This window comes from Haliaeetus albicilla (assembly GCF_947461875.1).
Source record: "Haliaeetus albicilla chromosome Z unlocalized genomic scaffold, bHalAlb1.1 SUPER_Z_unloc_1, whole genome shotgun sequence".
Lineage (NCBI taxonomy): Eukaryota > Metazoa > Chordata > Aves > Accipitriformes > Accipitridae > Haliaeetus > Haliaeetus albicilla.
Window position 1 is genome coordinate 224,473 of NW_027212410.1, and position 16,681 is coordinate 241,153.

Below are 16,681 nucleotides of genomic sequence, written 5' to 3' on the forward strand. Positions count from 1 at the left end.
GGTGGCTAAATTGCTTTAGGGTAGTTTGAGTCTCTAGTTTAATGCCTGAAACTGAAAATAGACAGGTGCTTCTGTGGCTTGGGGAGAGGACTGCATTCTAGATTACCATAAGCTGTGTTAGTCAGGCTGTCCTAATGTTGGTTGATGATACCTTCCTCTTGTTTGGATAGAAGCACCTCTAAATTTTTATAAGTGTATTCTTCACTGCAAGTTACTAATGCTAACAGGTATCCACAAGGCTGGGCATTAAGGAGCGTTCCCCAGTAAAGGTCATACGAGTCTCTGTTTTCCCACTGATGATCAAAAGATTATATATACCATAAGACAGTGATGTATTCAAGGCCACTTTGCTGGCGGAGTCCCTTCCTAGGAGTTTTTTATTTTTTAAAATGCCTACAAGGCATTTTTAATGTGTTTGGTGGGGTTTTGGGGGAGGGGGACGGGGTGGTGGTTGTTGCATGCAGAGGGCCTGACCAGGATCAAGTCTTGCTGGATCCCAGGAAAACAAAATGTGAAACCTCACATTTTACCTATGTTATAATGGAGAAAGGTTGTTGAAATGCAAGTTCCCCCTTTCCTCATGAACTTGATCCCTATCCCTTGTGTCAGATTCAGCAGTTGTATAGCCACATAGTTTTCCGCTGGATAAGCTTATTCAACTGACTCACTGTTTTGTTTTAGAGGGTTTAGTTTGCTCTTGGGTCAGCTCACTGAACCCACTCCCTCTGCAGCTGCACGATCGTTAGTCTGATTGAAGGGAAGTAGCAATATTATGTGGTTAAGGGGTAGGGGAGCAGAAATGCCATTCCTGGTGATGACTTACAGTTTCATAGTATTAGATGTGAGCTGAAACTTGTTTTTAATGGAATAAACTGTTTGGGTTCTACCTGCACTATGGATTGAACTTTGAATGAACATACAACCAGATCCCAAGCAGGAACTAAAACTCTAGTCATGGTTTTTTTGTCCCAAACTCTGCTGTCCTCCACTTGCGTGTGACTTCAGGAAGGCTATGTTAGTTCTGGCTGTAGAGGGTAATGATTTTCAACCCTGAAAAACCTGCTAGTTCAGTTTTTTCCTCAGCAGCAATAAGCCTTGCCTTTTGTGAAGTACTAGTTAATGTTTTTTACAAGCTTCCTAGTTCATGCAGTGTATAATTCAGTCTGAGTATTTGTTGCATGGGTTGACTAGGCTGTAGTTCTGCTAGCTGCTGCTTTGTTGGAAGTTGTAGACACTGTAGTGGCCTTTCACTGGACACTACTCGGGGAACCTTAGGCTTCTCTGATTTTAGTGCAATTGTCTGGTTGTTTTTTTTTTTCTTTTTTAATACAAGTGAAAGTTGAATTTGGGGAAATTTAGATTTCTCCTTCAGAAATTTCAGTATGAATAAGGGCACTTGCTGCCTCTGAAGTTTGAATATTTATAAAGAAATTATGAGGGCAAGTCTGCTGGCTGTTTATTGGGTGTAGTTGCCAGATTTTGATTTAAGCTAGGATGATCACCAGTATATACTAAAATGTAAAACATCTGTTAGGCAGAGACCCTGGGATAATAGCAAAGGTGGATATTGTGAGATTAGAAGATTTTTTTTTAAACTCATGATAATGATGTCGCTTAACTTACCTGCTCTACTAGTGGAAAACATGCACTGTTCAGTCCCCCTTCCACATCATGCTTTTGAGAGGGGCTGTGAATACGTGACCAGCCTTTGCCTAATTCCAGTCTTTTGGAGATGAGCACTTCTTTCTCTTCCAAAACAATTCTGTCTTGTCTTTTATTTGTAAGACCTATTTCTGTATTTCTTTGTATAACATTTGCTTAGGAATACTAGTCCTTGAAATGAACTTTTTTTTGCTGGTAATGAGAAATTACTGATTTCTGTAGATCAGGGTATGTTCTTAGCCAATTCTAGATTGACTTGGCAGAATAGTAATTTCAACTAACAACTCAGTGGGTTTTAAGAAAGGTGGGTAAGTGTATTCACTTCTTTATTTGGTACACTTTGCTAATACAGCTGGAAGTGTATGTTAGTTTATATGTTTGCACTGATACTCTGGCCACTCCCAGCAATCCTCTTTTCTTGGTAAAACACGAGAGCATACAGATAGTACAATTTCTCTTTCCTGTGGTGTTCAACCGGTGGTCTGGCAGGTCTACTCCTGGCCATCAATTTTTTTCCTATTTACCATAGAAGACAGTAGGATGAGATATGAATCCTCCCAGGATCCATAAGCTCAGGTTCAGTCTTGTTGGCTTGGGGCAATACAGACACTGAGTAATCAGCACTGCTCCTGAAGAATATCGGACTCTTGCAAACTCTTTTCCCCTTTCAAGCAGTAATAAAGGTGGTGAGGTACTTTAGACAACAGCACTTGAGGGAAATGCATTACATCGATGCTTCGCAGGCATAATTTGTATCCTCCACTCTTTTTCCTCATGCTCATGTCACGCCACTGCTGTAGCAATGAAATCTGGACTCACTGTACACATACAGTAGTCACGCCATCATGAGACAGTGTCCTGCAGTCTTTTCCCAGCCCTGTCATTGTGAGGAATCCTTGACTGAGCAGCTTTGTGTTTAGAGTATAAAAAAGCAATCACACTTTTAAGGTGCTCACAGAGATTTCTGCACAGCGTTCTTTATCACGGCGCCTTGTCCAGACAGTCAAGGAAATAACTTTCTTGAGACTGCCTAAGGAAAGAGTTGAAACTGCAAATGTTTTGTTCAGCTAATGGAAGTGAATATTTAACTTCCGAAGGATTCTTGACAGTCAGGTGGTATTACCATGTGTGGTCTATGCCTGGAAGTTCAGCAATAGATTTACTGTGTCTTGCGGGGCTTGCAACCCTGTCAAGTCAATTTGTATTCTGTGTATCTCTAGCTTTTCTGACTTCTTTGAGACTAAAAGGACTAGATTTCTTGCTGAAGGAAAGTCGAACAAAAGATCAAAGAAAGCATTATGATAGCTTTAAAAACCTGCTTTTTGTGTTGATACGCATTCAATTACTCTTTGATTCTTTGTCTTCCTCTTTTCCTTCTAAAATCCAAAGCAAAACCCCAACTAAATATGTTGGATGAGACTTATGGTATGGAGGCTTTGGGAGGGGATGGTGTTTGGTGTCTTTAGGAAAGTTGGGTTTTGAGATACCAATGCTTTGGTACTGGTTTTGGAAACTAGAATAATTGTTGCCCTTCCATCTCCAGGCTAGTGATGACTTATTATACAATACTCTGTCTGCTGTTGTAGTATAGGTCCTTGAGCTGAACTTGCTGTACAGGCAGAAACACTAAAACAAACAAAGCATTGAGATTTGGGATTGTTTTCCTCTCGAATGCCTATGTTGCTTTCCATTTTTATTTATTTGCTTTATGAGGAAGTGCTGAAATTTGAATTCCTTAGAGCTTTAGAAGCTAAACATACTTGAAGTGAACAATTTTCTTAACTACTGATCAAAGTTTTTTTTAATTTTTGTTTTGTTTGGGTTTTTTGTTTGTTTGTTTTTAAAGTAACTAAACACAGCCTTCCTCTGGAGGTACTAGATTACATCAGTGAAAAAAAAGGTTTACAGCAGTTTTGTGCTTCTGGTTTTTTTTATTGTCCTGAAAGGAAGTATGACCACCTTCTTTACACAACAGTTTTGGGAAGCCCGGTCTCTTTCTTAAATGCTTTCTCCTCCTTTTTTGCTAGTGCCTGGGAGCTCCGTTTCATTTAACGTGTATCTCTTCAAAATACAGCTGTTTTGGCTGCTTACTAGTTGCAATGTGTCTACAAGGTCAAGTATTAACTGCTGATGAGGGACTTCTGCACTGAGCCAGACCCTGATATGGAAGCTGAAACATCTGCTTGTCTGAATATTTTTTTGATCTTTATTAAACAGATTTTAATTGAGAGTTGTCTTCCAGTCTCAAATCTTCTTTCCTCATTTGATCTGCAGTTAAAATTTTCATCAGTTTGTGATATCCTACTCATTGCTATGACAACAACCTGCGAAACAGACTTTAATATGAGGAATTGGAGAGAATAAGAGGCTGCTTTGCGAGTAAGGAAACGTTCCTGTTCAGCCCCATCTTATTAATTAATAATATCCCACTTAATGCTTGAAATTGTAGTCACTATGGTAGTTGAAAGGCAGTGGCTATCTGCCTCCCTTCTGCCAGCTGCTTCGGTACTCTAAAGAGTAGGCGTGGTGGGGTTTGAAGCCTCAGCCCAGCGGGGTGAAGACATGCCCGTGCCAGGGAGGTGCGATGTTTTCCTGGTCAGTCAGTGCACCATCAGTGGTGGAGCAGAGCCCTTCAGCTGCTCCTCCTGTGCGCTGAGGCTGGGCTGCTTGTTGTGTCTGGACACTGCCTGTAGATAGCGGGAGCCAACTAAGGGGAAATAAAATAGCTTTATTTTGAAAGCTGTCTTTATATCAAGCTGCCAAATGTGCTTTTAAGAAGACTAGATTATGTCTGAAATGGATTATAATATGTACATGTTGGCTTGATGGGGACTGTCAAACTGAGGGTGTGTTTCCACACTTGTCTGAAGCAAGTACAAGTCCATACCGCTGCCAGGAAGAGGCTCTCAGCTTCGCTGGTTTTCTGCTTCGGACCTGTTGCCAAATTGTGCTGCTCACGGGCTGCACGGTCAGCAAGATAAGGATCTTCTTTAAAGATCCCATTACACTGTTGAGGTTGTTTGGCTCTGTTCCCAACAGCAGGCTGATCCTGCTGTGCTGCTTCATCCCCCAGGAGTGTTTCAAACATTTGGGTGCCTGCCTTTTTTCTTAAAGTATCCTTTCATCCTGAAAAACAAACATGACTTAAACAGCTGTGGCACAGAAGACACTGTAAAATACATATTACGAGAGGGAGAAAAGACACAATCCTCTTCAGGTACCATAGGTTGCCTTGCTATCAGAAATGTAGGCTTATAGTTCAGCGTATTCTTTACAAACAAACGGAAAACTCTTTGTTTTAATGTGTGTGCACTGCTGTCATGTCCAAAACATGGATTGCAATATTTTGCGTAGCTTTGGTGAATTTATAGAAAATAGCATTGAAATGTATTTCAGAATTCTTAGGTACCAGAATCTGTGTAAACATATGATGTTAATTCAGAAATGATGAACAAATTGAGACCCAGTGGAGTTGTAATTTCTCAACATATCTTAAATCATAGAGGGCTAATTCCAGACAATCATATTTGAAATTATTAGCTTGTCTTTCAGAGAGGTTAGTTTTCTCTGTCATGTTCTCTGTTCAGGGCTTTTTTTCATTGCTCATTGTGCTAGGTTCAGATAGTGATGAGTTGACCAATACTTTAAAAACCCAAACAACCCAAAGGTGATTATTCGTCTATATAACATTGGCAGTCCCATCAGCAAGGCTTATAAAGTGGATTTTAACACGAAGAGCAAAAGTAATTTCTACTGCGAACTCAACTGAAGACTGTCCTTAACATGGACAGCCATGACCAGATAGTCAGTAAGAAGTGTTGAACTTGCTGCTTAGAGTGTCTCCACATCTACTTAATATTTTGCTTTCCACAGAACATGTTGTTGCAAGTTTGAATAACCTCAGTTCTGACTGTCTGGCTTTTAGGGTATCAAGTGCAGTGCTCTGAAGGCCTGTGTGTTCTGGGGCTTATAAGGCAACAAAGTTAGACTACCTTAAAAGACTGGGAGGCAGATTGGCTTTGGTGAATATATTCATAAAGCTGGAGAAACACAGTCTTCCAGTTCAGCTCATACTACAGGCAGTTCCTGGTAAAGGCAGGCCTTTTCTTGTTAAATATGTAAGAGTTCATGGAAATATATTTTCTCCTCAGAATTTATCGAATGCGTTTTGAATGCTTTAACTAGCACATAAAGAAATTCAATGTTGGGGTTCAGTTTTGGCCAACAGAAATGTATTTCTAAAGTGAAGAAGAGATTTAGATGATAATGGGGTTAATTGTCTTTTTGATTCTAGGTGAGGCTCCTGAGCATCATGAATTGATGTTTAAACTGAAGCATCTCATTGCAACTTTAATTGTTGAGTACCCATTACTTGTGAATCCTAGTGAGCAGTTGGGTATTGAACACATCCTTACCCATGCAATCACAGCAGTTTGCTCAGTTTTCGTCTGTGCATTGAACTTGGTACTAGCCAGCTTGCACCAAAGCTGCTGCCCTGACAAACTGTGTGCTGAGGCACGTTCATACATTGGGGCCGCAGTGGAAGTGCTTTGCTGCTCATTTGCACATCTCCTTCTGCTCAGTTATACCACTTGCAGGTTGTCCTCAGTTCCCTAAATTTGCAGTTTTATTTCCCAGTGTCATGGGGACAGAAACCAGGCAGTTATCGTGACCGTTCTGACCAGTTAGAGAGATCTGTTTCCAGTTATCATAGCTACTATAAACCATACTCATCAATTAGCCTTGTGTTAGATGCTGTACAAACACAGGGGGAGTAATAAATGTCTTGTTTCAAAGTAATTTTAATGGTAGAGGATGAATGAGAATGAAAACTTACTACCACAAACGGGATAGCAGTGATGTATGTGTGTAATTTGGGTTTTCTTTTGGGTTTCTTTGTTGCCATACAACAAAGGTGTGTTTAAAGCAGGGTTATAGGTAGCTTTGTAAATAATTTCTGTAAGTATGAGGGAGAGCAAAACAAAAGTACTGGCTGCACAGGCTGGATTTAAAGGTAAGCATCATCATTTCTCTTAAAAATGAGAGGTGAGAAGTAGAATGGGCGTTGGCCACAACCTCCGTATATGTGCAGGAAAGCAGTTTGATGATAGTAAAGAGAGGAACTGCCTAGTTTGTGTATGTGATCTTTGCGTTAACATTCTGAGTGGTATGAGAGTGATTAAATTCCAGGCATCAGAATGAGACATCAGGTATTACAGAAATTTAAGGAGTGATAGAGCTGGAGCCGAAATTTCAGCAGGGTAGCAGGTAGAAAAGTCTGTATGTTAAATAATTGGAAAAAGCTGTGAGAAGTATATGTTGGCTGGTAGTACAGATCTAGACAGATCCCAATCAGCTGACAAAAATGCTTTTTATCCACTGTGTTTCCCCCTTTACTGTAAAGACTGTGATAAATCCAGTAATAGTGTATTAAAGCTACTTTCTCAGGAGTCTCTGTATAGAGTTCGTGGTAAAGGCAGGAACAGTTCAAGCTACTGCATTTGTTTATTATCTGGGTATTGAATCAGTACCCTGCTTTAACTTGTGCTCTTTTTTTTTTTCCTTTCAGATTTTCTATTTTGTACATACATTGTTTTGTATATACTGTATATGATGACTTCGGTGGGCAGTGAACGTACCCGGGGCACTCGGGACAAAACACAAATTTCAACCACACAGCCAACACAACCACAGAAACAAGTAGTACAGGTACGTGATACTATATAATCTTCTCTGAGTTGAAAGTGAGCGTGTAATGATACGCATTTTTTCCCTTAGTCAGTAAAAACTGAGAAAAGATGGGAGGAAAAGTCATGGTCTGTTTTGGAAGAGTATGTTTGATGTCTTGCTTTAATTACTCAGTAATCCAGCACAGCATTAAGTTGTCCCTGTATTCTTGTCTCTGAAGGAGCTTTGTGTTCTTCAGCAACATTTCCTATCAGTGAGGAATTCTGTGCCTATGCCCGTGTCAGGATTTCTGTTCTGTGACCTCAGTGTCATCAGATCTCAGCTCTTCCATATGCCAGCCTCTTGATGCTAGAAGATTTCTGGTTGACAGAGGAATTTGGGTGGGTGGGAAAAGCTTCATTAGAGGCATGTTGTGTTCTACAGCATAATTCAGCATATCTGCAAGTCACAAAATCTAAACTTCTTGTGCAGTGTCCTCACAAAGTGAAATGAAGGTGGTCATCTACTAGTGGACTAAAATTGAGTATCTGTGAGATTGAAATTAAGCTCTTACCCCATTGTCTTGATTCTCAGCAGCAGAGTAGTTAAGTTGTGTGCTTGTCTGGGTTACAGAGAGTGCAAAATTTCTCTGCTCCTAGCAACTCATTATTCTATTGTCAGGTATTTCTCAAAATTTGGCTCAATTCAAGAATTGCCCCAGTTCTCTGCTGGTAGAGAGTGCATCAATCTAGAAATCCTCACCAGGGAAATTGTGTCTTTTGTTGTTTTATAGACTGATCTTTAATATGGAGGGGGTCTTGTTTTGTACAGTATTAATTATGTGGCCTCAAGCCCTTATCTCCTCCTTGTGTTGCAGTGCTTTGCATAGTGGTGATTCGTGCTAATGTGTGGATTTAGAAACTGACTTTCAACAGATGGAAGTCGAATTTGTTTTTGTTTTATAACAAGTAAAGCTGCAGGAGTATAGTGAGCAGATTGACAGAAGTGGTGGTTTCCCCTTTTTTGACATTTGCAAGACAGCAGTGGAGTACTTGGCCCAGTTTTGGGTTCCCTGGCACAAGACAGACATTGGCAGATGGGAGTAAGTCCAGCGAAGAGCTGCGAAGATGGTTGAGGGGCTGGAGCACAGGATGAATGAGGGGTGACTGAGGGAACTGAATTTGTTCAGCCCTAAGAAGGCAAGGCAAGGTCGTAACTTCTATTCAGATACCTCATGAAAGGGTGTAGCAAAGGTGAAGCCAGAGAGTTCTCAGAGAGACAATGGCACAAGTTGGAATACTGGAAATTGCAGCAGGTAAAAGAAAAAAATATTGTTTACCATGAACACAGTCATGGATTGGAGAGGTTGTGGGATCTGTGTCTGGCCCCAAGCAGCTCCTCTGATGGGACATGGTCTCACTGGGAGGTTGCACTGGGTATCACTGGAGGACATTTCCAACCTATGTGATTCACTGATTTTAAGCATTAAGTCTTACAGACCTCTTTCTGCATTTTGTCTGCTTATTCTACTTCTTGCATAATAAATACTGGTTTGGTCAATTCAGTGGAAAAGATGGTTATTTAATATACAGCAATTATGTTTTAGTGCATCATAGTTTTTTATTGTTTAGATATCAGATGGACCTTCCTGCTTAGTCAGGCTTTACAGATCAACAGGAACATGTGGGATTTTACTGTTTAATCACCACTGATTCATTTTTCTGTATGTATAATAATGTTTTTTTTCATTGTCATAATATTACATTGATAATCATTTAAGTTATTTAAGAAATTACATTGCAGTTCTTCTGGATAACAAACATACCATTTATTATAAGATCTGGGCCTGTTACTGTCACTTAATTTTGTGTTTTGTACGCTTCTTTTTCTGGTAGTTCAAAGTTGTTAAAAATTTCTTTCACTCTGTTATGCCACAAAGATAATATATCTTGTAAGGTTGAGTAAAGGTTTAGCTGTTCTTCAGATGCTACTATTTTCTTAGATGCAATTAAAACTTAATTATACTCTTTTATAGGATACTACAATGTTACTTATAATGATGGTGCCTTAAAAATAAAGAACCACCATTCGCTGGGAAAAAACCAAAACTTTGTGACACTGATTTGGTGTTTGTGTAGTAAACACATCTTGTGGGTTTTTGTTGCTTTTTTCTTCTGAATCTTCAATTCCATCTGGATGTAATCCACTGGCATAAATATTAGCTAATTCTAAGCTTTCTGCTTACACAGGAAAACTGAAGATACTGTCACACATCTGACATTGTTATAAAATATGTATATTTTTGTCTTCTAACCTGGACTTGAAAAAAATTGGTTTACGGAAAAAGTGTATCTTAATGATTTCCTGTTTCTGATCAAATATGCTGTCATGTCTGTACAGAAATTACATTGTCTGAATGTTTTTACTCTGGATATCTTTAAAGTAAATCTCTTCACTAGGTTAAAAGTTGTAGTGGGCCTGAGGCAGCTGAAGGCAGAGCGAGAAGATGGATCAACAAGGCTTAATTCCTGAAACCAGCAGACCTTTTGTTTTTGCTCTCTGCTGAGCTCTCAGCAGACACCAAGAAGGAGCTCCTTTACACAGAGCACCACACTGACCGGAATGCTTTCGTGGACAGTGGCACCAGGACTGGTGCGGGGAATTCCAGAGCAGGCTCTCCTCTGGGTTACCAAGTGGAGTGACATATGAAGCTGTCAGCGTGACACTTTGAAAATGTTAGGTAGTGCAGAGTACTTAACTCCATTACAAACGCTAATTGTCTTGGATTGTTGCCTCTGAGCACAGCAAATGTCGCTTCCCTCAAGGAACTGTGACAGCTGCAGTAACTTCTCAGAATATAAGCAGCTGGTGGTATACGGTGGAGTAATTTTTAGACTCTTCTCAGCATTTACACGCAAGTTTGTATTTGTGGTAAACTCCAAAAGCGAAGCAGTTTGAGCCTGATTAAGTCTGAACTTGTGAGACACAGATTTTCATGTGGGTATCCTGTGAAGTGAGAATTCGAAAGGTTAGATTCAACCAGCTGCCCAGGATGAATCCTTTCTGTCAAGAATTTCAGTGGATGAGGTGGTCCCCTTCTCAGTGAAGAAGTCTCTGCAGCATGTCAACTCGCATTTCAGGTCCTGGCTCTCTTCAGTAACAGCCTTCTCTAGCACGAGACAGAAGCTTCTGTTTAAGCAGTAATCAAATAGGTCCAGGATCACGTAGCATAGCGTTATCTTTGGTATTTTCATGGGAGTGCAGTTCAAGTAGACTGTAGATATCACACTATGAAGAGTGACCTGTGTGATGCGGCATTAGTGTTCTTCAGTTGCTTTCTCCCTGGGGCAGCTATAGCCTATTCGGATTTAGGGCACTTTACTGCATCCATCCATTTTAGTCTTTCAGCTTTTGGAGAAGTTGCCAGCATGGATTTGTGGTCCAGAAACCTTACAGAAGCACCAAGTATTTCATCAATAACAAGATCCTTTAGCAGTTTTCAGAGACCAGTATTTGTTTATAAAGAAAATAAGTGCAGCTGTTCGCCGGCAAAATCTTGAGGCATGACTCAGTCTCTTTCCAAGTGCTCATAAAACTAGAGTCAGGTGGTTGTTGGGAGAGTCGTGGAAGGTGATGTGAACAGGAATCATCAGAGATGTCGTTAATTTAGAAATACTGTTACCATTTTATTATGATAAAACTGTAACTCTGCAGTGGTAAATACTAAATAAAAGTAAAAGTAATAATATCAAAGTGTAGGCTTCTGTGGTAAATTCTATTTTATTATATGGTTGTCGTGTCTATGTGGTGACCTTTAACTATGGTTCAAACCTATTGGAACATGTTGAAATTGTTTCTGTCCCAGCTAACTCTTTAACTATAAAATGAGCATAGAGGAGATGTTAATCCCTTCCCCATAGCACCTCTGTGCTTGTTGTGTATGTTCTTTTTGAGAATCTGGAGAAAAAAAATGGTGACACTAGGAGATACTTTTAAAAAATACATTGTTACCTTTTGTGTACTTATTGCATGTTTGTGTTTTTCAGGCAACAGCAGAACAGATTCGCCTTGCTCAGATGATCTACGATAAGAATGACGCAGATTTTGAAGATAAAGTGAAACAAGTATGTTTCTTGCGGTACAGAGTTTTTATGCCCTGCAATAAGGTGCTCCAAAGCTGGCTTACATTTTGGAGCTAGAGCATCTGTTTCTGATTTAGATGAAACCTTTTTCAGAAGGATGTAAGTTTAACTAGGAAAAGGTGCTCTTACTGCACTGTGAAGTCTGTTTACAAGAAATTGTGTGGTAATGTAGCGCTGGCTGTGTAGTTATATTGGTGTATTTTCCTCTGTAGACAAGCCTGTAAGCCAAAACTCATCTGTGCTGATGTCTCTTCCAGACTGTATCTCTCTAGTATGGTCCTGATGCTTAATGATTGTCAGAATAAAGAGTGCGTTCAGCTTGTCCAAATGTACATGCGCATGGGAAAAATGTCACCTGTATAAACTGAGTTTGCTAATATCTTGGCTGTTTTTCAGGAAAAGTAAAAATCTAATCATAGCTTAAAGGTGAATTGAAGTGTTATTTAAAAAAAAAATAATAATCTGACCTCACAGTTCTGTGTATGCATTAAAATGACAAAATTACACTGTGAAAATGAGATCTCACACGATTTCCTCTAGAATGCTGAGTTTTGGGTGTAGATGCTCAAGCTTCCATTAGCCGGTTATGGCTGAGACCATTAATAAAAGGAGTACTGAGAATCTGGGTCCCTGTTCTGCTGTGGGTATTGGTGATTTTGTCCTAGTGAACACATCATAACTCATGAAGAACCTAGGAGTACACCCAGAAGGAGAGAAGAATTAGCGTGAATGCATTAATGCAGCAGAGGACCAGATTTCTTGATTTCTTTTCCTTTGTAAACCCTCCTCTGAAGCTTTATTAAGTGCTTTTTGTTGTTCTTGTTATAAACTTGTTCTATTGCTGTGCCAGAAGTGAAGCTGGTACTTCCCGAAGCCAGAGGACCCTCCTCAATAGTGCCTGTAGGTCTGCTGGTGGGAAGGATAAGAGTTAAGTTATGCATAGGAAATGTCCAATATTTTACATTGTGCATATATATATTTCTAGCTAATGTAGGTTTTTTCCTTGTGAAGTTGCTGGATGTCCCATGACAGACTGTGATTATTTCCATCCCACACTCCTCAGGATGTGCACTGCAGGTCCACAGAGCATAATTCAGTAGTAGGTCTCCTTAAGCAGCCATCGCTTATGCATCCTTTGTGGCCTTGTGCTGAAATGGATCAAGGGAGCTGATCTGGCTGAAGAATAACCTTTTTCTTAGTCTGGATGATTTTCCATGTTCTCTGCCATGGCTTACCTTATGTCTGTTCTAACACAGTAGGATAAAGAGGGGGATGTTTGATGGGGAGGGAGGGAGGATGGTCTTTTACATCTTGAGTCAGGGAAGTAATTGTTCCCCTGTACTTGGCACTGGTGAGGCCGCACCTCGAATACTGTGTTCAGTTTTGGGCCCCTCACTACAAGAAAGACTTTGAGGTGCTGGAGCGTGTCCAGAGAAGGGCAACAAAACTGGTGAAGGGTTTAAAGCACAAGTCTTCTGAGGAGCGGCTGAGGAAACTGGGGTTGTTTAGCCTGGAGAAAAGGAGGCTGAGGGGAGACCTTATCGCTCTCTACAACTACCTGAAAGGAGGTTGTAGCAAGGTGGGTACTGGTCTCTTCTATCAAGTAACTAGTGATAGGACAAGAGGAAATGGCCTCAGGTTGCACCGGGGGAGGTTTAGATTGGATATTAGGAAAAATTTCTTTACTGAAAGGGTTGTCAAGCATTGGAGCAGGCTGCCCAGGGAAGCAGTGGAGTCACCGTCCCTGGAGGTATTCAAAAAGCATGTAGACAAGGCACTTCAGGACATGGTTTAGTGGGCATGGTTGATGGTTGGACTCTATGATCTTAAAGGTCTTTTCCAACCTAAATGATTCTATGATCTTTACCCTCATATACTGCTGTCTCTGGGGTAGCAGCATTTGCTGCAAGCATAAAGAAAAAAAAGTGTGAAAGAGACTGCTTTCTTGATTACCATTTAATTTGTGTTTCACCCTGTCTCTTGTCTGAATTCCAAGAAGATGTGTAAAATGGAGATACCTTTATTTAGGATTTTAGTTTGCTCTGACACAGTAGCTACGCACTTTCTCAGAATCTGTGGTGATACTAACTCTTATTTTCTCATAATGATAATTCAGGTATTTTAACATGTCTGACTTTTACTGCCAGCTTATGGAAGTGACGGGGAAAAACCAGGATGAGTGCATAGTGGCACTACATGATTGTAATGGGGACGTGAACAGAGCAATCAACATACTGCTGGAAGGAAGTTCAGACACGGTAAGGTTTTACTTTCATACTTGGCTCACTCTGTTTGCTGCGTCTTTCTACTTTTAAGAAGTGATTGAGAAAGTTGTATTTTGGAAGCTTTTTATTTCTACGTCTCCATTCAAATTCTTTTGAAGGAAATGGAGACCACGGCAACTTCTCTACTGCATGGGCTGAACCTTGAAAATGTTGTGAGTGTTCAGCTGCTCTCTTGCAGAGTCCTCCAGCTTTTATTTACATGCAGCAATTTTAACTCTGCAGCAGAACTAGGTGCTCTTGTCAGACGGGGCCAGTTTTTTGGTGCCATGTTTGTGGTTACTCTGTAGCACCTCCACAACCCTGAGACTAAGCCTTTGACACAAAGTGCAGTCTCTGTAAACCTGAAGGGCAGGCAGATACTTCTAAGTCGTGCAACTTCTGTACATGTGCATTGCCGGTATGCAACTTCTGTAGATGTGCATTGCCAGTATTGAAGTTGGAGGAGGTTTCCACATCTGAAAGTTGCATTGATAGTGCTACTAATGGCAGAAGAGAATACAGCTAGTTGCTCCTTTCACTATGTTGCTAATTTGCATGACTTCATTGAAAAACAGGAGGAGACTAAACAATGTGTATATAACAACAAATAATGCCGCTTAGGATGTTGCACAGAGCAGTTTTTTATGCCAAGAGATATCAGGAAAATATGTCTTGCTGCAGTTGAAGTTTTTGCTGGAGGGACTTCTTACAGTTTATCTGAGGCAGTAAACTAGATTCCATCTCATCTAAATTGGGAAAGAAACCTGGACTTTCTTTCTTAATGCTGAACATTCAGTATTTCCTGTGATTTGTCAGGATGTGTACTCTAGCTTATTGTTAATGAGGAAACTCGCCCCCTACACACTCTACATCTAGGGGACATACCATTCTGAGGGGACTTTCTTTTCTATCCCCTTTTCATTTGTCAGAGTTGAGGTTATCTAAAACACAGAAGTATATAATACTGAGCAAGCTGGCAAGTTGGGAGTAGAAGAGAGCATCTCACCGTGATTAAATCTGTCTTGGTAATGTGCTCATTTTGTTTTGTCTTGTACTTCTCTTATTTGCCATTTTCTAATTGAAAATAGTTTTCTGGTTGATAGAGAATCTTAAATGCTTTTTTACTTTAGCAAATTGTTATAAGTGATCATGACATGGAAGAAACTTTCTGAACTCATTTAACAATTAGATGCAACATATCCTTATGTTCTGCTCTTTCAACAAGTTCCCCTGAACTCACTGCTCTCCGCAGACAAAATCAGCTTAGGAGCAAATACAGACAACTTAAAGGGCTCAAGGAGGAACTAGTATTAACTGAAGGGCGTGAAGAAATTTATTCTTCTTTATGGAAGTTTGTGGGCCTCCAACTTGAAGGGCTTTAAGGCCATTATACTCCAGAACAGTTTAACCATGGATTTGATGTAAATTTGGAAGCAGAGGTACTACTAGTTCTCAATGCTGATTCCCAAATCTTTTTTTCTAGTTTTGCTCTGTTTTAATGCACTAGAAGGTTTTTTTTACCTCATTTGGAAGAAAATTTGTCTATCGAAATTGAAGAATTAGAAGAGCAAGGATAGCTAGAATGTCTATTTATAATTTCTTTGGTACTCTGCCAGTTTTATCTTTTTTTAATATTTTTTTTTTAATGCTGTTATCTTTAAGGCTTTATGCTGTGTGACTTAGTCTTCATGAAGACTTTCCACCTGCAACAGTTGTGACAGCCTGGCTTTGGACAGATAGAGGCTTGTGGATGGGAGTAGAGAAGGACATGTTTCTTTGCCCAAGATTTCCATTCATTTAACTTCCTACAGGCTTAAGATCCATTTTATGCCTGACCATGTTTTACTTCCTAAACCTTTGAAGATAGAACAAGGAGACCATTCAGATTATTCTTCTTTTCGTCTAAGATCAGGCAAGCAAGAAGGCCTCTCTTGCATGTTTTTGAAGGTCAGGCCCACAACTGTCATTTGGGTTGCCTCAGGCATCGTCAGCTGAAATTGTAATCAGTTAGCTCCCTTACAAAACCAGACAGCTTCGACAGTCTGTGATGGATTCCCATGCCCAAAGGTAGCACCATCCTCTATCTTAAAGGACATGCCCAACTTAACTTCTCAAGGCTTCCCTCAAAATTACATTGTGGTAGAGCATGGATCTGATGCTTTCACAGTTGTCTTTTCACTGATCCTTCCCAAGTCATGTAAAGCCTTACTAAGGAGAGGCTACTTGCTCTTAAGCTTTGCAGGATCATCCAGTTCTGCGTGTTTCTTAAAATGGTCAAAGATCTTTTGGCACCATGGCCATCAGTGAAATAGTAGTGCATTCTGAAATATATATATATATATATATTTGGTTCTATAGTTGTCAGTGCATTTATTTTTCCTCCTGTGAAGTGTCTCTAAATCTCTAGGAATGTTCTAGTGTGTAATGCAGTTACACAGGCTATGGCAGGTGAAGCAATATGACCGTTACTGGAGGAAACAGTTTTGTGTCACACAAATAATGTGTTGTTGCTTAAATGCGTAGTTTTGTACTTTTAATCTGCATTATCTGCGCTTCATCTAAGTTGGTTTACGGCAGTGTAGTCTTCTATACTGGAATTGAAATTGAAATGTGATTTCAGCCTTCTTTCTCACCTCTACCATGGCAAAAAATAAAGAGAGAGTAACCGTTCTCTTAGTACTTATTCTCTCAAAGGAGACACTGAAATACTGAGTTCGTACTTGAACGGGGTTGTTCCTTGCTTTCTCAATAGCATTAGTTTTCCCAGTTCTAGGCAGCTTAGACTAGCTGGTCATTGCCTACCTCATGAGGTCTTTTGAGTTGCTGCTGTCTGAATTGAGAGAAGATAGGACAGGACCTAAAAGTACTGATAGCCAGCCTTTTTTGTTTGATGCAAGTGCCTGTCAGAGGTCATGGCTTCAGTGCTTCACAGTTGATGGCATCTTA

General features: G+C 40.1%; 1 protein-coding gene across 15 annotated transcripts in view; it reads left to right on the forward strand.

Annotated features, from left to right (window-relative positions):
• LOC104315786 (ubiquitin-associated protein 2-like) overlaps positions 1-16,681 on the forward strand; it is a 79,488-nt gene that overhangs the window by 17,647 nt on the left and 45,160 nt on the right. For 7 of the 15 annotated variants that reach the window (XM_069777753.1, XM_069777755.1, XM_069777756.1 and 4 more), the window contains exons 1-4: positions 6,613-6,676; positions 7,232-7,371; positions 11,376-11,453; positions 13,619-13,729. In XM_069777753.1, coding sequence (XP_069633854.1) covers positions 6,628-6,676; positions 7,232-7,371; positions 11,376-11,453; positions 13,619-13,729 — 378 coding nt within the window. In that variant the 5' untranslated portion in view covers positions 6,613-6,627. Of the gene's footprint in view, positions 1-4,018; positions 4,042-6,558; positions 6,677-7,231; positions 7,372-11,375; positions 11,454-13,587; positions 13,730-16,681 lie in introns of those variants that run through there. The other 8 variants (XM_069777760.1, XM_069777764.1, XM_069777761.1 and 5 more) reach the window with 4 other exon arrangements.